This window comes from Physeter macrocephalus, chromosome 16 (assembly GCF_002837175.3).
Source record: "Physeter macrocephalus isolate SW-GA chromosome 16, ASM283717v5, whole genome shotgun sequence".
In the NCBI taxonomy this organism is placed as follows: Eukaryota; Metazoa; Chordata; class Mammalia; order Artiodactyla; family Physeteridae; genus Physeter; species Physeter macrocephalus.
In genome coordinates, this window is record NC_041229.1 from 73,845,955 (window position 1) to 73,862,637 (window position 16,683).

At 49.7% G+C, this 16,683-nt stretch overlaps 1 protein-coding gene across 1 annotated transcript in view; it reads right to left on the reverse strand.

Annotated features, from left to right (window-relative positions):
* LOC114487943 (neuron navigator 2) overlaps positions 1-16,683 on the reverse strand; it is a 107,018-nt gene that overhangs the window by 22,195 nt on the left and 68,140 nt on the right. The window contains exons 4-8 of the mRNA XM_055091475.1: positions 11,675-11,966; positions 9,996-10,698; positions 6,499-6,966; positions 1,772-1,932; positions 207-395 (exon numbers count right to left, since the gene is read on the reverse strand). Of these exons, the coding sequence (XP_054947450.1) occupies positions 207-395; positions 1,772-1,932; positions 6,499-6,966; positions 9,996-10,698; positions 11,675-11,966 (1,813 nt within the window). The remainder of the gene's footprint in view (positions 1-206; positions 396-1,771; positions 1,933-6,498; positions 6,967-9,995; positions 10,699-11,674; positions 11,967-16,683) is intronic.

Below are 16,683 nucleotides of genomic sequence, written 5' to 3' on the forward strand. Positions count from 1 at the left end.
TCACGGGCCCAGCCGTTCCGCGGCACGTGGGATCTTCCCGGACCGGGGCACGAACCCGTGTCCCCTGCATCGGCAGGCGGACTCTCAACCACTGCGCCACCAGGGAAGCCCCAGGTGGACTCTTAGGTCAACGAAGTGAACTCGGTATAGAGGACTGTTAACGGCTCTGCACAACGTGAGAGAGGGTGAATCTCCTTGCTTCTTACCTTCTTCAAACCCATCCCGGAATGAGCCTGAGCGGCTCATGGTTCTGCTTTTCTCGTCCAGGGACATGGAGCTGTTCCGGAAGCGGCTGTCCGTGTACGGGTCATACTGCCCGTCGGCATTGGAGAGGCTGTGGGTCCTCAGCATGGTCGGGTTGGACAAGCTCATCTGGGTGACAGTGGTGGGACTCGCTGGAAGGAAAGGAGTCAGTCAAAGGGTTGGAGATTTCATGTCCCGGTTCAAACCCTGAAGGGGGACGAAGAGGAGGCTGCTTACGATCAGCCATCCCCGTCCCTGTCAACTTCTCTCCCTTGTCTATGTTCTCAAAGGTGGTCACCCCAGCATCTGAGTAACACACTTAGAGCTAAAAATAAGGGAGGAAAGGTGGGTCAGTTCCAAAGCGAGGCTCTGGGCCTCAGCTTTCCAACTTGGCACATACAGACAAGCTAGTGTCACCTTCCAGGCATGAGCTAATTACTTTCTGGGCTCATCTGGAACAATTCTCCCTAAAGCCAAAAGCCCAAAATAGTCCAGCCGGGCTTTTGATCAGATGGGAAGCATTTGTGCATGACAAGAAACTCTTGCCTCAAAGAGTTACAGCCAGGAAAGAACAATACGAACACAGGTCTCACTGTCTGAGACGGGGAAGATTTCATAATGGTGCCTGCAGAGCTTCAGTGCAAAGGGGGTGCATTTACCTTAGCCAAAACTGGCTTTCTTATTAAAATCCTGTCCATTTCAGTAACGTAAAATAGTTCAGAAGTATGCATTCGGTTCATTAACAATGAAGAGTTGACCCTTACTTGATTAGAAGTCCTTAAAGAATGAGTTTATTATTTACAATAATCAGAAAAGGCTGCCTCTCTAAAGAACGAGGTGAGACTGGAAAAAATATTTCCTTCTCTTTCCATCTTGGAAGGCTCAGCTCTCATCCTGCCACCTTCGTGTAACCTTTCCCAGTCATTTCAGCCAGGACTGTTCTTTCCTTTTTCTAACTGTGTATACTTGCTATCGGATCATATGCAGTTTTTACATGGATTCATATAAAGCTTTGGACTGTTCTCCTTTACCTATCTATGAGTCTGTGTGGGTGTTTGTCTCTCTAAAGAAAGCATCCGTTGACATGTCAGCAGGGACTGTTACAAATTCTTTTCCTTTCCTCACTGTGCCAGTCAAAGCATGATGTCACCGGTAGGCATTTCCAAGAATATCTGCTCAGTCAAAACCTGATCTTTATTTCCGGTTTAATAAAGCAAGGAGGATGACCAAACATGGGATACGTTATAAAACCTACATCTTCAGAGGTCTTAGAATACATTCTTCTCATTCCATGGACGGTTTGCTCTTTGCTATAACCCCACCTATATCAACCATGTAGAGAAAGTTACTGATAGAGAACCAAAACACATTTTTCTTTTCTTTTGCTATCAATTGCCTATAATCAAACCACACTGCTGAGGGCTGATCAGATACTGAGAGTGATGCGACCACATGTCTCTTTCAAAATGCAAGATAACCTCTGCCCTAAGGCGCTGATCAACACAGTTAATGCCAAGTAGCTACTCACCAAGCTGAGAAAAGTTGAATCTTGTTCCGGAGGGAGAAGTTACACTGGAGCCAGAGGAGAAAGGAGAGTTGGCGGCAGTGTCCTGCAGGCCTCCTGCAGAGTGGGACCGTAACCATTCTTTTGCGTCTTCTTGTGTGCGAAGCTGGGAGGTGGGGGTGTACCTGGACAGACAGAAATCAGGCTGGGATTAACTACGAACAGCGCTTATGAAAATGAGCTCTCTGGAGCTGACGATCAACATATAAAAAGAAAATATACATCCAAAGATGACGTTTGAAAAATCAGATCGCTACACATCCCGAAACTCACAAAGTTTCTCAAAACCTTTTTTGCCACTTGGCTGTCTTTGGGGGAAAACTGCAATTCCTTTCAGTTTTGAGGGAACTACATAAAGGGAACAAGATGGGTAAACGCTCACAAGAGCCGTCCCTGGGCGTATCTGTAACATGTTGATTCATGACGGTGTCATTTCAAAGCCTCCACCTGGACAGGACTGAAGCAACAAAACAAGCTGCTGTCAGAGCTCTGAGGAAGTTTTAATTAGATAGCTCATGGCATCTGCATTCTGGAGCGCAAGTAAATGGCCATGAATCACAGAGTATCAGAAACCAGACACGTAAAAGAAGGTATGAGGAGACCGACGCCGACAGTAGTTACTAGAATCTGGCAGAAACCAGTCTTCACAAAAGGAACCCCAAATCATTGGGTCTCACACAGGGGAGGGTCTTCAGAAGTCACGTGGTCCACCTCATCATTAATTCTGAAACGTATTTGGTAATGATTTATTGAACATCTCCAACGTGCCAGGTGCCTTCATAGACATTATCTTACTGAAGCCTCAGATTCTCCCAGCCACACAGATGCTATTATTCCTGTTTTACATTCAGGGAAGGTGACGGCCTGCCTCGAATCACGTGCCGAGATTTCAATCCATATTTGCCTGATTCCCAAATCCATTAGGGATGCTGCCTGTGGGCTCTTCTCATTATGTCCACAGGCAGCATCTCGAATGTCTAAAGTGCCCCAGTGGCCAGAGTACTTTGGACTTATAAACAGATTACCGTGGGGTTACTACTGATTACGTAGAGGGGTCCTCTTGACTTAGGACAAGGTTTTGTCAGTGTGTTGGTATTGGATGTGTGTGTGTACAGAGTGGGTGAGCTAGAAAGCGAGTCACAGTGAGAGGGAACATAGACACGATTCTTCCTTAATGTTTCTACTATAGTTGGACTTTCTAGGTCCCATCAATTGCCTGAGGATACCCTGTCACTTACCTCTATTCTGAATTTTTTTAAAAACAGATTTTAAAAGCCAGAGCTACATAATTTTCACAGAATAGATCTGCTCCAGAAATATACACATTAGCATTACGAAGTGCTGATATTCGAAGACGTGAGCTTCCTCTGGGAGCGACACTGGGGCATCAAGGTCAAACTCACGTGAAGAGCGGATATGATTTAAGCATTAGCCTGAGTGCCGACAAGCATGACGAAAACTGTTAAGTATTAAAGGTCTTGCCAACTCCCCCCTCGAAGGCCACAGTGCTGAACTTCCTCCCTCGGGAGGTCGGCTGGGGGCTTTTTCAATACTTTTATTCTTAGATTTTTAGATTTGGCTTTACTCAGAACTCCTGTTGAAAGGAAGCATTGATACCTACCTCCCATTACTGGTCAAAACGCTCTCAGCCTTAAGGACTGCTGGTTATTAACTACAGACATACATGACAGCAACGAAACATTTCATTCCAAGTTCCATGTTTTGCGAAAGCACTTACTGCTTGGTGCAGGGTGAAGCCGATGCTACAAAGAACGAGGTGTTTAGAGAGCGGGAGAAATGACAGCTGTAACCATGTGACATCAAGATCACGGGGCAGGCGTTAGGACTGAAGTTCTTCTGGGTGGCAAAGTGAGGTGGATGGCGTGAGCAGTGGTGACTTATAGCATCTTGTTTCACCAGGACCAGCGCCAAAAACGAGCCATCACTTACAGTGAATGAAAGGACATTCGCTCTTGGAAAGAAAGTCCTTACTTTCTTTCCATCAAAAAAATGAACACACCCATGTCTTGCTGGGCATTGAAAATTGACCCGATTTTCGATTAGAATATTCAGACAAGTGCAAAGCACCTGTCCTTAGCAACTTTCTATGGGCCAGAAAGTTAAAAATCTTCAACTTGGTGGGGGGGTGGTGGTGGAATATTTCTCTCCTTTGCTCTGTGTCCTGGCTGACAAATCAACATGCTACAAGTCATATCCTTTCTCTGGGAAGACAGCCCGTGAATGGAATGGTCATGGCGAAGTGATCAGCGATTAAACCCACTGGCCCCGGAAGAAGCGGTAACCGCTCTCCGGGCTTGCTCAGGGATGGCTGTCATGAGATGGTTTGACCACAGTAAGCCTGAAAGAGCACAGCCCCTGCTCAAGCAAAGAAGCCGACACATGGAGAGATGAGAACGAGAGGGTTGCGAGGGGAGCCGTCATCCAAAGGGTCCTGCTGCGGTGGCCAAAGCGGGGACCCCAGCCCAGCCCGAGCCCCACCAGCCATGAGAGAGCCACACAGCCAAGCCCCAGAGCCATACCAGATGGCATGGATGCAAGGAGAAAACACAGATACCTGAGTCCTTTTTTAGGCAAAGTGTTCCTATCAAGGTGCGGGTCACTGTAGGAAAGTTAAAACAAACATAAGAACCTCAGAGAAGCACAGGGAAAGCAGGCCACGTGAGGGGGGAAAGGCTAAGGACGAGCCAAGAGATCTGGAGGAAGAGACTCACTTCACCAGGGAGTGGTCCTCTGCATGCAACACATCCACAGCCACGGGAACAAAGGAGACCCAGGCCTGCGCTCACACCCAGGCATCCTCCACCCCCGTCCCCAGGAGGCCTGAGCCACTCGGCCCCAACTGCTCCTCCCTTTCCACGGGTTCAAAGCCAAACTCAGGAGCTGCCCTCATCTGGAAGCAGAGCCCATGCCTTCCGCAGCAGAGAGAGATGCCAGGCTCCCCGCACCCCTAACCACTCTGGCCCAGCACCAAATGCCACTGGCGATGACTCCAAGTGAGAGAAGGGACTTGCTGGAGAGTTTCAAGAGGCCAGCAGTCTGCATATTTGGAATTCATCTGTAACAACTGAATTCCAGGTCCCTCTCAGTTTTCGAGGCTCTCACTGGGCGTAGCTAGGAGCTGAGCCCTGGGCAGAGTTGGGGCATGTTACGACTTGCTGGCTGATAAAGTCACAGCATTCGGATTTCCAAAGAGCTAGGTTTCAAGGCTTGGTCTATGAGTGACAAAAGCAAAGTTTTCGCTGTTAATGGGGTGAAGAGGGTTTCCATTAATTTTTCTTCCCCTTAGCATGAAACAACATCTGCTCATTATGTTTGGCCAAGCCATGGCTTCCCCACAAACTCAAGGTCAAGATCCACGTCTGAGGCCCACCCTCAGGGCATCTGGGGGCCAAGAACACTCCACATATTCTTCTTACTGTTACGGAAAACGGGCACACAGGACACAACAGCCTGCGAGACACAGAGCCAAACTGCAGCAAAGGCCTTTGAGAGGGCAAAGAGCCAGCTGCGTGGGGAGCAGGGGTGTGGGAGACAAAGGTGAGGGCCGCAGAGCCGCGTGGTGGGCGGTAGGTCACTTCTGGGCTTGGAGCGGGGAGGGGAGAGAGGAGAAAGGGCAGGAAGCTGGAAAGCAGGAGCATGCCACGGGGAGGCTGAGATGCCAGTGAGAGCTTCTGCCGCCCCCTCGCTAGGTGGCAGGTTTGAGGTTCCTTCCCAAGCTGGGAGAGGAGGGGCCAGCCCCGCTCCACCTCTTCCTGAGCTTTGTGGGCAGCGGAACAGACCCTCACAGGCATGTCTGGGGGTCACAGAGCACACCGGGGCCACGAACACAAGCGGAAGCCGCAGGCCAACAGCCTCATACCAGACATCTGGCTCGACACAGCAGGGCAGAGGAAGCTAGAGGCTCGGTGGCATCCCCGGCCTACAATGTCATTACCTGTCCTGTTTCCTGGGCAGAGTACTTCTGCAGAACTTAGGGCTAGCGGCAGGGGAAGAGAGAGGGCTAGAAGGCCAGGCAGGTGGAAAACAAGAGAAGGAGCATTAGATTGGAAGGAGGGGGTGGGGTTATTATACACAACGACTAGAACATTTTTCTCATTTCCAGCGCCGACACTGGCTTTCTTCCCCATGCGGAGAAAGTGGACATGCATCACTACTGCAGTGAGATTCAGGGCTTTGAGGATAATTCTGGTTTCTGGATTCCCTATCACTCTGGCCTGCGGCCCTTCAGTAGGAGGGTGTCTGCCCCCGGGGACCAGTATGTGGACTCAGCGGCTTAAGGAACGTCCCACCACACGCTCCGCGGCTGCAGCCGCCGCCTGCTTGGACAGCACAATTACAAGGGGCAGGGAAAGAGGCAGTGGATGAACAAACAATAAAATGGAAGGACTTCGAAAGCAGAATGCCCTTTCAAAAGGCAGCATGAAATCTGCCCCCAAGAGGCTTCCAGCAGCTCCATGCACTGAGAAAAACCACAGTGAAAAAGATAACAGGAAGCAGAGCCAGGCTTAATCCATCCCAAACTGGCTTCCCTCCGGAAAGACAGCAGTGATCAGAAAGAGAGAAATCTCCCAGCAAAGGTGAGTTAACACTCGGGCTTCCTGACATAATCTTTGGACTCTTGGAAGGGCGTCTTTCGGGGAGATAAAGGCAGCCAAATGCACAGCACCAACCTTTCCGACAGTGTGGTCTTCACACTGTTGGTTCTGACAAAGGGGGTCAGGGCGTCATCCTTAGAGGCGGCAATGAGGCCGGTGGAGGAGTTGTGACTCAGCACCCCTCCGCTGCCCAGGGAGATGTCAATGGACTCGCAGCTGGTGTGGAGGCTGCTGACCGACTGGAAGCCCAGGCCGTCCTTGCTAAGGGCCGAGGAGCTGCTGGCGTTGGTGCCCCACGTGAGGCTGTTGGAGGGGCCCGAGTGGGCGGAGCTGGGGCTGGAGGCCAGGGGGGACTGGGCGCTGTCTGCGTTCTTACTGTAGAGAGGGCTGCTGCCCCCGCTGCTCAGGACGCCGCTGCCCGAGGGGGACTCTAAGTTACCTTGCTGGCTCAGGGTGGCATGAGGGTTGGAGATGACCACCGAGTTTTTCATGTTTTCGGCTGTGGCGATGGGCACTTGCTTGGTAGGCTTCCCACCAAAGAGTCTGCGAAGAGACAAAGGGTTGCACGGGTTGAACACCCAAAGCCCAGGGGCGCCGGCCATCAGAGGAGGGCGGGGCACAGGAGCTAGTGAGAGTCCCCGGGGAGGGAGGCGTGGTCCTTTCTATGGCTCAAGGCACTCCCCTGGGAAAGGCTGCCACACAGCGGGCCAGGGCACCGGTGGAGCAAAGGCTCCACCTTCAAGCTCTAGGCTGCTGCTGAGACCCTGGATCTACCTGAGCCAAAGGGCGACGGGGAGTAATTTTCTACAGGCCCATCCCTCGCTGGTCCAACATCTTGCTTTCCTTTCTTTCCATAAATAGAGTAACTAGAAAACTGCCCTTGCCCAGGAAACATCTCAAGGGAAAAGAGCTGTCTCGATCACCTTTGTATCCACGACCCCAGGCACAAAGCAGGCACTCCGTTTATGACGGTTCAACTCCAAAGGATTTGGTTTCTTTGATCTCTAAGCAAACACGTAGCATCAAGAACAGGAGGCTAGATCTGGAGGCCGCCTGGGCAATGTATCCTCCCAGATGCATTCTCACATGAAAGCCCAGCCTGAAAGATGTGTCTTTTAGGGCCAGAGAGCTAGTACTGTCCAGTGATACAAACAAACCTTGTGGGGTTCACAAGATGTTCGACCAGACACACTGGGTGTGAACTGTGTCTCTGTGACAGACACACAGAAATGCCATTGCATGTCCTCTCCCCCACTGCTCATGACCACAAATGTGCTGTCAGAACACAGGGAATGGCACAGACAGTTCCCTCTTCCGTTGGCAGAGGCTTCTCTGGTAGGATGGAGAAACTGTTTTAAAGTCAAAGGACAGTACATCCTCCAGAAATGTAATGGCTTTATTCTATCCACTAAAACTGTCACGGAACAGGTTATCTCCGAAAAGAGACGCTACTACTACATACTATGATAGGCAGGTTGCCTTTCACCCAACTAGTCAAAGTGGTGTTTGACCTCCGACCTCTCCAAACAGTTGTTACAAATCCCAACTGTTGTACAAATAAACACATAATCAACCCTCACTACAATGTCTGGTGACAAAAGAGGAACACTTTTTGCCTGGTGACAGAGAAAGAACTATCCTGTTGCAGAACCTTGGCTTTAGAGTGCTTACATACCTCCAGTGTCAGGGACCTCACTGCTTTACACTCCAAAGGCTAACTGGCTCCATTGCCAAGCACCTCCAATTGTTACAAAACCAAAATCTAACCCACCTTCTTCCAACTTTTATGCCTTGCTCCTAATCCTGCTATGTGTAACTACACAGAAAAAGCCCAATCTATTGTCTGATAGTCCTTCAAACCGTTTGAAGACAGATATCACGCTTCACCTAAGATTCCTCTTCTTCATATTAATGCGCAACGAGAGAATTCAGAACACCTCAACAATTTAGGAAAAATGTAATTGCTAGGAATGGGCTGAAAGGTGCTCAATTCACAGCCTAAGAAGCTGCATGCACTTTCAAGTATTCTATTACACTAGCCTAAGGGTCTAGTAAAATGCCTTTGTAGTTACTAAAGGAAATCTATAATACCAAAGAGCGAATATTACATATAATACTTGAGGCAAGAAGCAGAGAAAATTTTCATTTACAAGGCAACCTGTTAAAACAACAAAGAGCAGCCCAATAGGACTTTCCCCTGAAAAAATAATCATTACTGAAATTCTAATAATCAAGTCTAGACAAAGAACAGTGAACTGCTGCATTATACCTTTCATGTGGAATGCTTCTTCTGAAGGCTTTGCAAACATTCCCATTCATCCCCAAATATGTACCTGTGCACATAATTTTTATTTTTTCACTGCTAAATTTTCTATCCTTGGACTTACTCTTTCTTATGACAAGAAATTTCCTGAAAAGGTAGGATGAACTCTGCTCTATGCAGCTGCAGTTTTAAAGTGGTCCAGTGGATATTCTAATGAGATACTATGGAGAGGCAAAAGTTGTATAAACTGGAAGGAAACTGTTTTTAAAAAGCAAATAATCGGGCTTCCCTGGTGGCGCAGCGGTTGCGCGTCCGCCTGCCGATGCAGACTGAAAGGAAACTGTTTTTAAAAAGCAAATAATCAATTTTAATGTACAAATTTCCACCCGTTGTGGAAATGCAGGAAAATGCCTTTTTCAGGTAATAGGAAATCAAATTCTCTTTTTCAAAAACGCTTCTGCTTTGAGTTGTTTTTTCTTTCTTTCTTTTTTTTAAAGGAAGCTAGAATTTCAGGCACTAATTTGGAATTACGCATGCAGTATAAAAAAGTATGTGGGGGATATTGGACTATTTGGGGAAAAGATCTGGCCATTATGCCACTGTCTGGCATAATGATGAGGAATCTGAGCCACGGATTAAAAACAAAACTGTTTTCCTTGAGCTCCCCATCCAGATCTAAGCGAGTATTAGGATCTCATCTTCAATGGTAGCTAACTTTTTTTTTTTTTTTTTTGCGGTACGCGGGCCTCTCACCGTTGTGGCCTCTCCCGTTGCGGAGCACAGGCTCTGGACGCGCAGGCTCAGAGGCCATGGCTCACGGGCCTAGCCGTTCCGCGGCATGTGGGATCTTCCCGGACCGGTTCGTGCCCCCTGCATCGGCAGGCGGACTCTCAACCACTGCGCCGCCAGGGAAGCCCAGGTAGCTAACTGTTATTGAGTACTTACTATGGGCCAGATGTAGCTACATAGATTAATGGACACAAGAACCTGTAGGTAGGTATCATCATCCCCATTTTACAGATGAGGAAATGGAGGCAGAAGTATTAAGAGAGGTTACATGGTAGCCAATTAAGGTGGACCTGGGATTCAAACCCAGGATGATTGATTCCAGAGGTTTATGTTTTTCATGCCAACATGGGAAAATAACCAGTTGACTGCAGAATTGCTGGCAGCATCCGACCAAACAGCTTTACCCAAGGACTGAAGTGGAGAAAACCAGAGGTGGCTTCAGCTAAGAAAACAGGAAGTTATTAATCCAGGATGCCACTCCACGTATTCCAGTTCTGCTCGGTGCCATTTACCCACTTACCTGCGGAGCGTGGGAGAGGCCACATCAGGGTACTTGGCCCCTGGCTGGAGAGTGGCCTGAGCCGCACTAGACACAGGCTGGGCTGCGGGGTTCACCTTCACTGAGTTACAGGAAGCCACGCTCTCGTTGTCGGATGAGATGCCTTTCTCCTTATCGGTCTGGTTGACCAGACCTGGCAGAGAGCTGCCGAGGGCTGTCTTGGAAGGTTCCCTCAGCTTGGGCACCGGCAGGCCTGCTGACTTGCTACTGATGTTGGAATCTATGCTGCTGGTGCTAGACCTGTTCCCAGCCCCATTCCGGCTGGTGGATTTACTGGGCCTTGGAAGACTCCGGTACTGTAAATTTGTCCGGGAGCTGAGAGACAGATACCCATCATCCTGATTCTGAGCCCCATCCATGCTTGTCTTCCGACCGGTGGACCGACCGACAAGTGCAGACGACTTTGGGATTTTGCCCAGTGTGGCTGACCTGCTGGTGACAGTGGCCCCACTGGCTGTGATCATGGCCAAACCAGAGGCAGAGCCACTCTGCTTCTTGAACCCAAAGCTGTTGGCGTTGGCAGTGGGCGTCCTGGAGCTGCCAGGGAGGGGTTTCTTGGATTCATCGCCACTGCTGCGGCCAGCATCCGACGGGGAGCGCTTCACCTGGGAGGCTTTGGGAGACAGCCTTCCTTTCTCAGACACCTTTGCATCATCTGTTTTTCCTAAGAGAGAAATCAGAAAGGTTAGCCTGCAAACCAAGAAGTCAGCTCCGCCAGCTGACTGTTTAAAATTCTCCCCTCCTCCAAAGAACTAGTTCGCTTTCTCCTGGGGGAAAGCAGTCCCCTTGGGAGACAGAGGAAAGAGCTTTTTAAAAAGATAATCGTGTCTACAACTGTCACCATGAGCCTTTCAGGAGATGTCAATGGTTTTCCTCATTCGCAAAGCAGGCTACATTTACCCAGAATAAAGCAAAGCCAGCCAATCGCTGCTATGTCTGGGAAAGAGATCTTGTGTTTTATTGACCATTCCCCCTCGGTCCATTGAAAAGCTGTGCCGGGCTTCCCTGGTGGCGCAGTGGTTGCGCGTCCGCCTGCCGATGCAGGGGAACCGGGTTCGCGCCCCGGTATGGGAGGATCCCACGTGCCGCAGCGCGGCTGGGCCCGTGGGCCATGGCCGCTGAGCCTGCGCGTCCGGAGCCTGTGCTCCGCAACGGGAGAGGCCACAACAGAGGAAGGCCCGCATACCACACACACAAAAAAAAAATAATAATAATGAAAAGCTGTCCCTATCATTTTCAAGAGGTGCCCCACCTTCCTGCAAAAACACTGCCCTTGTTTACATACATCCTTAAATCATGGACAGCATCAATTCAACACACCAACAGCTCCCAACCACGTGCTCTTGAATAGCCTTCACCGGGCACGTTAGCTCTGACGCAGCACACGCTTAAACCAATTCAACATGTCTCGGCAGTTGAACCGTCTTCAGAATTTAAGAAGCTCTCACGCTTACATAGTTCCACTTGGAGAAAGGTAAGGATGTGAACCTTTCTGAAAGCTGGCTATGAGCGGAGTCTAAACCCTAAGAAGAAATACCTGTGCATTTTATAGGGAGTTGAAAATATCATCAAGCCCTCGCTAGAGTGACTGCGGTTCAGGTTTTGAAAATGACAAGGGTCCACGCATGCCTCTGACTCACCCGTTCCTGGGGTCTTGAGCGTGCCTGCCGGGGCAGCCGGCTTCGTCCTCGGCATGGTGATGCCCACCTGAGCTGTCATGCCTCGCCGCCACGAGCCTGTCTGAGAGATGACGGGGTTCTTCCTGCCCGACGTGCTTTTGTCGGACTCGTCAGACACATCAGAAGGATTCCGCCTCCACTTCGACCCCGGCTCCATCTTTATGCCACTGTCTGACCCTCCGTCTGACTTCTTGACATCATCGCCGGACCACAGGGAACTCCTCTCCACCTGTGAGTGCTTCTCAGCGTCGGTCTGCGAAGGGCACCCTCTGAATTAGTCTTTCGCAAACCCCAGGCTAGAGAGCCCCTCACCCCAGAGCGAAAATGCCCACGCACTGGACAAGTTAAGGGAAAAATAACAGATGACTACTTTAAAATGTTTGGGCCTTTGTACTCTGGTTATCTTGTTAGGAAGCCTGATTTGTTGGGTCCAAGGAAAGTAAAGAATACGAACATGTCCTAAAAGGGAGTGAGGGAGGAGAGTAAAAAGAGCCAGAGGAAAAAGAGGGACAGAGCCCCATGGAGGAGAACCAGTGGACGGAGCTGTGACAAAAATTCAGCCACCAGCTCTGCCACTGGGCGACCAGCCTCCTCTAGCTCCGGCAGCCTGAGCTCTATCCAGCTCACGGCCTCCAAGCCCATTTCCCTTTGTTCCGCCAGCTCCCGATCACTCCACTGGCAGCCAGATCTCTGGATCTAGCACAGCGCCACAGTCTAACACACCGAGAGTGAGCGAGAGAGGGCGGCTGCTAGCTCCCCTCGAATCAGGGAGAGAGAGGGGCTGAGAGGAAGCAAAGCCTCAAAAGCCACTTCCTCCCCACGACACCATGCTAAAAGCCAGAGGGAGCCTGCTCCCCCCACCCAGCTCCATTCATATGCCGCTGCTTGCTCCTCTTGTGGGATTTTGTGCAGACAAGGGATATAATTAGCCAGCTTTCTTTGGAAGAGGCCTGACCTGCTGGCCACGGAGCCCAGGAGGGGACAGAAGTGTGATGGTTAATCGTTTGCTGCAGTTAAAAGCCATAACTCGCTAACCAGAAAGCTTTGGGGGCCTCCCTAGGGGTTGGGGCCAGCCTGAGCAGATTTCAGCAGGGAGAAGCAGTGCAGTGAACGGGGAAGGGTGATCAGCAACACTTTAGGGCGGCTCCCCTGCGAAACAGGTCTCATACTTGCCCTACTTAACTACCACGAATGGGCAGCATCAGCAAGGCAGGAAATCAAAATGACCCCCTGGCAAGAATCTGGCCTGAGGCTTGTCACTCGAGATTAGTACCGATGGCTTCCTGCAGGGAATACGCTGGCTGAGTGGGAGCAAAGATACATACAGACAAGCAGCCCAAGTTCAATCGCCTCTGGATCGTCACCACAGCCTCCCCCCTCTCCCTCAGCCACCTCATGGGTGCCTTCAGTTGTTTGGTCATTCCTCAAACATTTCCACGAGGTACTAGGCATAGAGAGAGGAGGAGGACAGAAACACACTCCTGGGCTGCAAGAAGCTCATCGTTCAGCTGCGGCAAAGGACAGAGACAGAGGCGTCCCCACAGCAGGCACGCAATCAGGCTTGGTGAGGAAATGAGCAAATCGGTCGGCGAACACATGCTTCTCGAGCTACTTTAACAAAACGACCTCATCCGATCCTGACCGCTATCTGGTCAAGGAGGGTAAGCAGGTAAGTAGAACTGTCCTCATCTCAGTTTTACAGATAGGTGGAAACTCACGGTACTCGCTCCATGTCCCAACTACACCAGCCCGTGTTCCTTCCTCTAAACCTTCCAGTGTATTCATTCAACCAGAATTTCCTCCATGCCCGTGGTTGGCCGGGCACTATGATGGGTCTGAGGATCTGTGAGTAAGATTGGTTCCCATCCCTTCTGAAGTTTATGATCCAGTGAAAGAGGCAGGGATTGGAAATATAAGACAAATAAATGGAAAAGGACAAGGACTCTGCGAGAGAATTACAGGCAGTGATGTAATTTAGATGATGATGATGGGGGTAAGGGACAGTGGTCTGGTAAGGCCTTTTTGAAGAAGTGTCCTAAAGAATGAGCAGAAACTTACCGAGAGAAGAGTTTAGGGAAGAGCATGCCAGGTAGAGGGAAGAGTATGTGCAAAGGCCCTGAGGCAGAAAATATCTTGGCTTTGGAAACATTCACTCAACAAATATTTACCGGTACCGCTGTGTGCCAAGCAAGCTTTTGGGTACTGGGAATACTACAATGAATGAGAACAAAATATCAATACAAATCATTAACCTCCTGGAGCTTATGTTCAAGTACATTCTAACACATTCTTTTACACTCTCAGAGGTACTGAAAACTTAGTACATACCACACATCCTGGGGTACTGCATTAATTATTCCTTTAATGTTCCTATACCTTATTTTCCCTGATCAAATTATAGTGATGCTAATAGTAGAAGCAGTAACAATTAAAATCTACTAAGCATTTACTATGTGCTAGGCACTGGGCTAAAGTGCTTTACATGTACCATTTAATTTACTCTTCACCAGAAACCTATGAGGAAGTTATAGTTCATAGTCTCAATTTTACATGAGAACACTGAGGCACAGACTGGAAAAAGAAAATTGCCCAAGATCACACAGTGCAAGGATTCCAGGGAGCCTAAGTGCAGAGCCCATATTTTAGCCATCATGCTATGCTGCCTTCCTGGAGGACAAGTCCAAGGACTTGAGGATGCTGCATGTCCAGGGTCATCTAACGTAACACCTACACCCAGTAGAGTCTCCTTCCACCCTGGCTGGCCGGTGGTTCCCCAGCTCCAATTCTGGAGCAGTTCCAGCCTAGCCTCTGGGTGGGACCTCCAGAACTGATTCCACCCCAGTGGCAGAGAGAGTGCACACATGCCTGGTCTGGGACTACAGTTGAATCCCCCTCTGGAAAGAACAATCATCCAACCATCACAGCCCCACAATGTGGTCCAGGATGGTAGGCTTCCCAGCTGCCTCTGCCCCGGGACATTATACTGGCTGTGAGTTCACATCTCCTTAGCAAACCCCTGCTGAGCTGTGTGCCAGATCATGTGGTGGCACCAGGAGGGATGAAAAGATGAAGAAGGGCCAGCCTCTCTGCTCCCAGAGCTTACAACAGGAGGGCCAGCAGGGCGGCCACATGGGATGTACAAAGCGCTGCACCCTCCCCTTTGCCAGCTGTTCCCATCTCACGTGGTACCTCCTTTCTGTAGATTTTCCTACTGCCCCTACCTGTAAGCCCACTTACTCATTCAGCATCCAAGAGGGAAGGCAGGGAAATAGCCACACTCAGGGAGGAAGAGGGCCTGGAAGATGGGAGAGGTTCAGGTTCCCCAGAGACTGAAGAGGGGTGGCCAGTCTTCTGAGAGCCAGAGGATGGAACCAAGGCTCTGAGGAGCGAGGTGCAGCCGTGGGACGGGAGGTGGAGGCAAGAGCGTGGGCTTGGGGTCGGACAGACTTGAGGTCAAGTACTAGGTGCTGCAACTCCCTCCTGTGCTGTGTGTGACCCTGAAGGAGGTGGCTGAGCTTCTTTGAGATTGTTACCTTGTGTGTGAAACAGGGGTGATGACAGACAGGTGTCTCAGAGAGCTGACGGTGGGTGCGACGAGCTCAATGTGGAGGGACTCAATTTTAACAGTGGCTCTTCTGTCACCGACTGTCCCCCCTCTGAAAATCTCCGGCACTTTAGCATTTAATCTATTTCTGTCTTGCATTAAGGTGAACAGGGTACTTGTCTCTTGTGCTCTTAGGCCACAAGCCTCTAAGAAGCCAGAGACACTGCCCTCTTGAAGCCCACCCCATCCCCTGCAGGTTGAGATGCTACACTGGCGAAAGTTTGAGTCCCAGTAATAACAGAAATTAGGATCAGCGTCAGCATTATCACCTGCCGCCTTTCTTACTGGGCACTGGGTGCCTCTGCACACATTATTAGCTCATCTAATCCTCTAAACTTGCACTTTTATCTGTATTTGACAGACAAGGAAAGCACAGGTGTGAAGAGGAAAGGTAACTTGCCTCAAGTCAGAAGCAGCAGGGCCCAGCAGGTAGCAGAAGGGGTGCCCCACCCACACCCCAGCCAAACCCTATCCTTATGTCCAGACCATCACCCAGAGAGCTCCAGGATTACTCAAGATCACACAGGACAGGAATCCTTGCCACAGAATTCAGAATTTTGTTTCCTTCAGTAGCAAAAAGTAAACTCACATGGAATTACCATTTTTCCCCCTTGTATATTTTATTAAAATTTCAAAGGCAGTGAAAATGAGAGGAATCTTGACATATGCCTTTTTTGTACCTTGGCACCTGGAATGGAAGCTTCCACAGACTGAGAGAAAATGTCGAGTCACAAGGACAGGAAGAGATAGATGAAAGGGATGTGGGGAAGTGATGTTCACGTGTGAAAGTCTTCTGCCACCAACACACTGTCCTAAAAGCAAAATGCTGCAAAACATAAGACGAAATGCTCTGACACTACAAAGAAAGGACATGAGTAACAGTCAACTTTCGTTTCCTGACATGAATGGAGGAGAGAAGTAGAGGGATAGGTAATATAGAGGAAGGAAGGAAGGAAAGGGAAAAAGGAAAAAGGAAATGGAAAGGAAAGGAAAGAAACGAAACGAACCGTCTGAGCAACTATTGAGAATTAGGCTGTGAGGGAATTCCCTGGAGGTCCAGTGGTTAGGACTCAGCGCTTTCAACTGCCGAGGGCCGGGGTTCAACCCCTGGTCGGGGAGCTAAGATCCCATAAGCAGAGTGGCACAGCCAGAAAAAAAGAAAAAAAGAAAAAAGAAAAAACGGATTAGGCTCATTTATCTGAAAGCACGTTCAGATAAAGAATGTCCATATCGCTCTCACACTCACCCTTCAAGATAAGCCTAGTTACCGTGATTTTATGTAATCACGGGGAGGCAGAGGCTTGGAGAGGTTGAGCTTATCCAAGGATGCCACAGAGCTAGGAGCTCAACCCTGACTTCAAAGGCC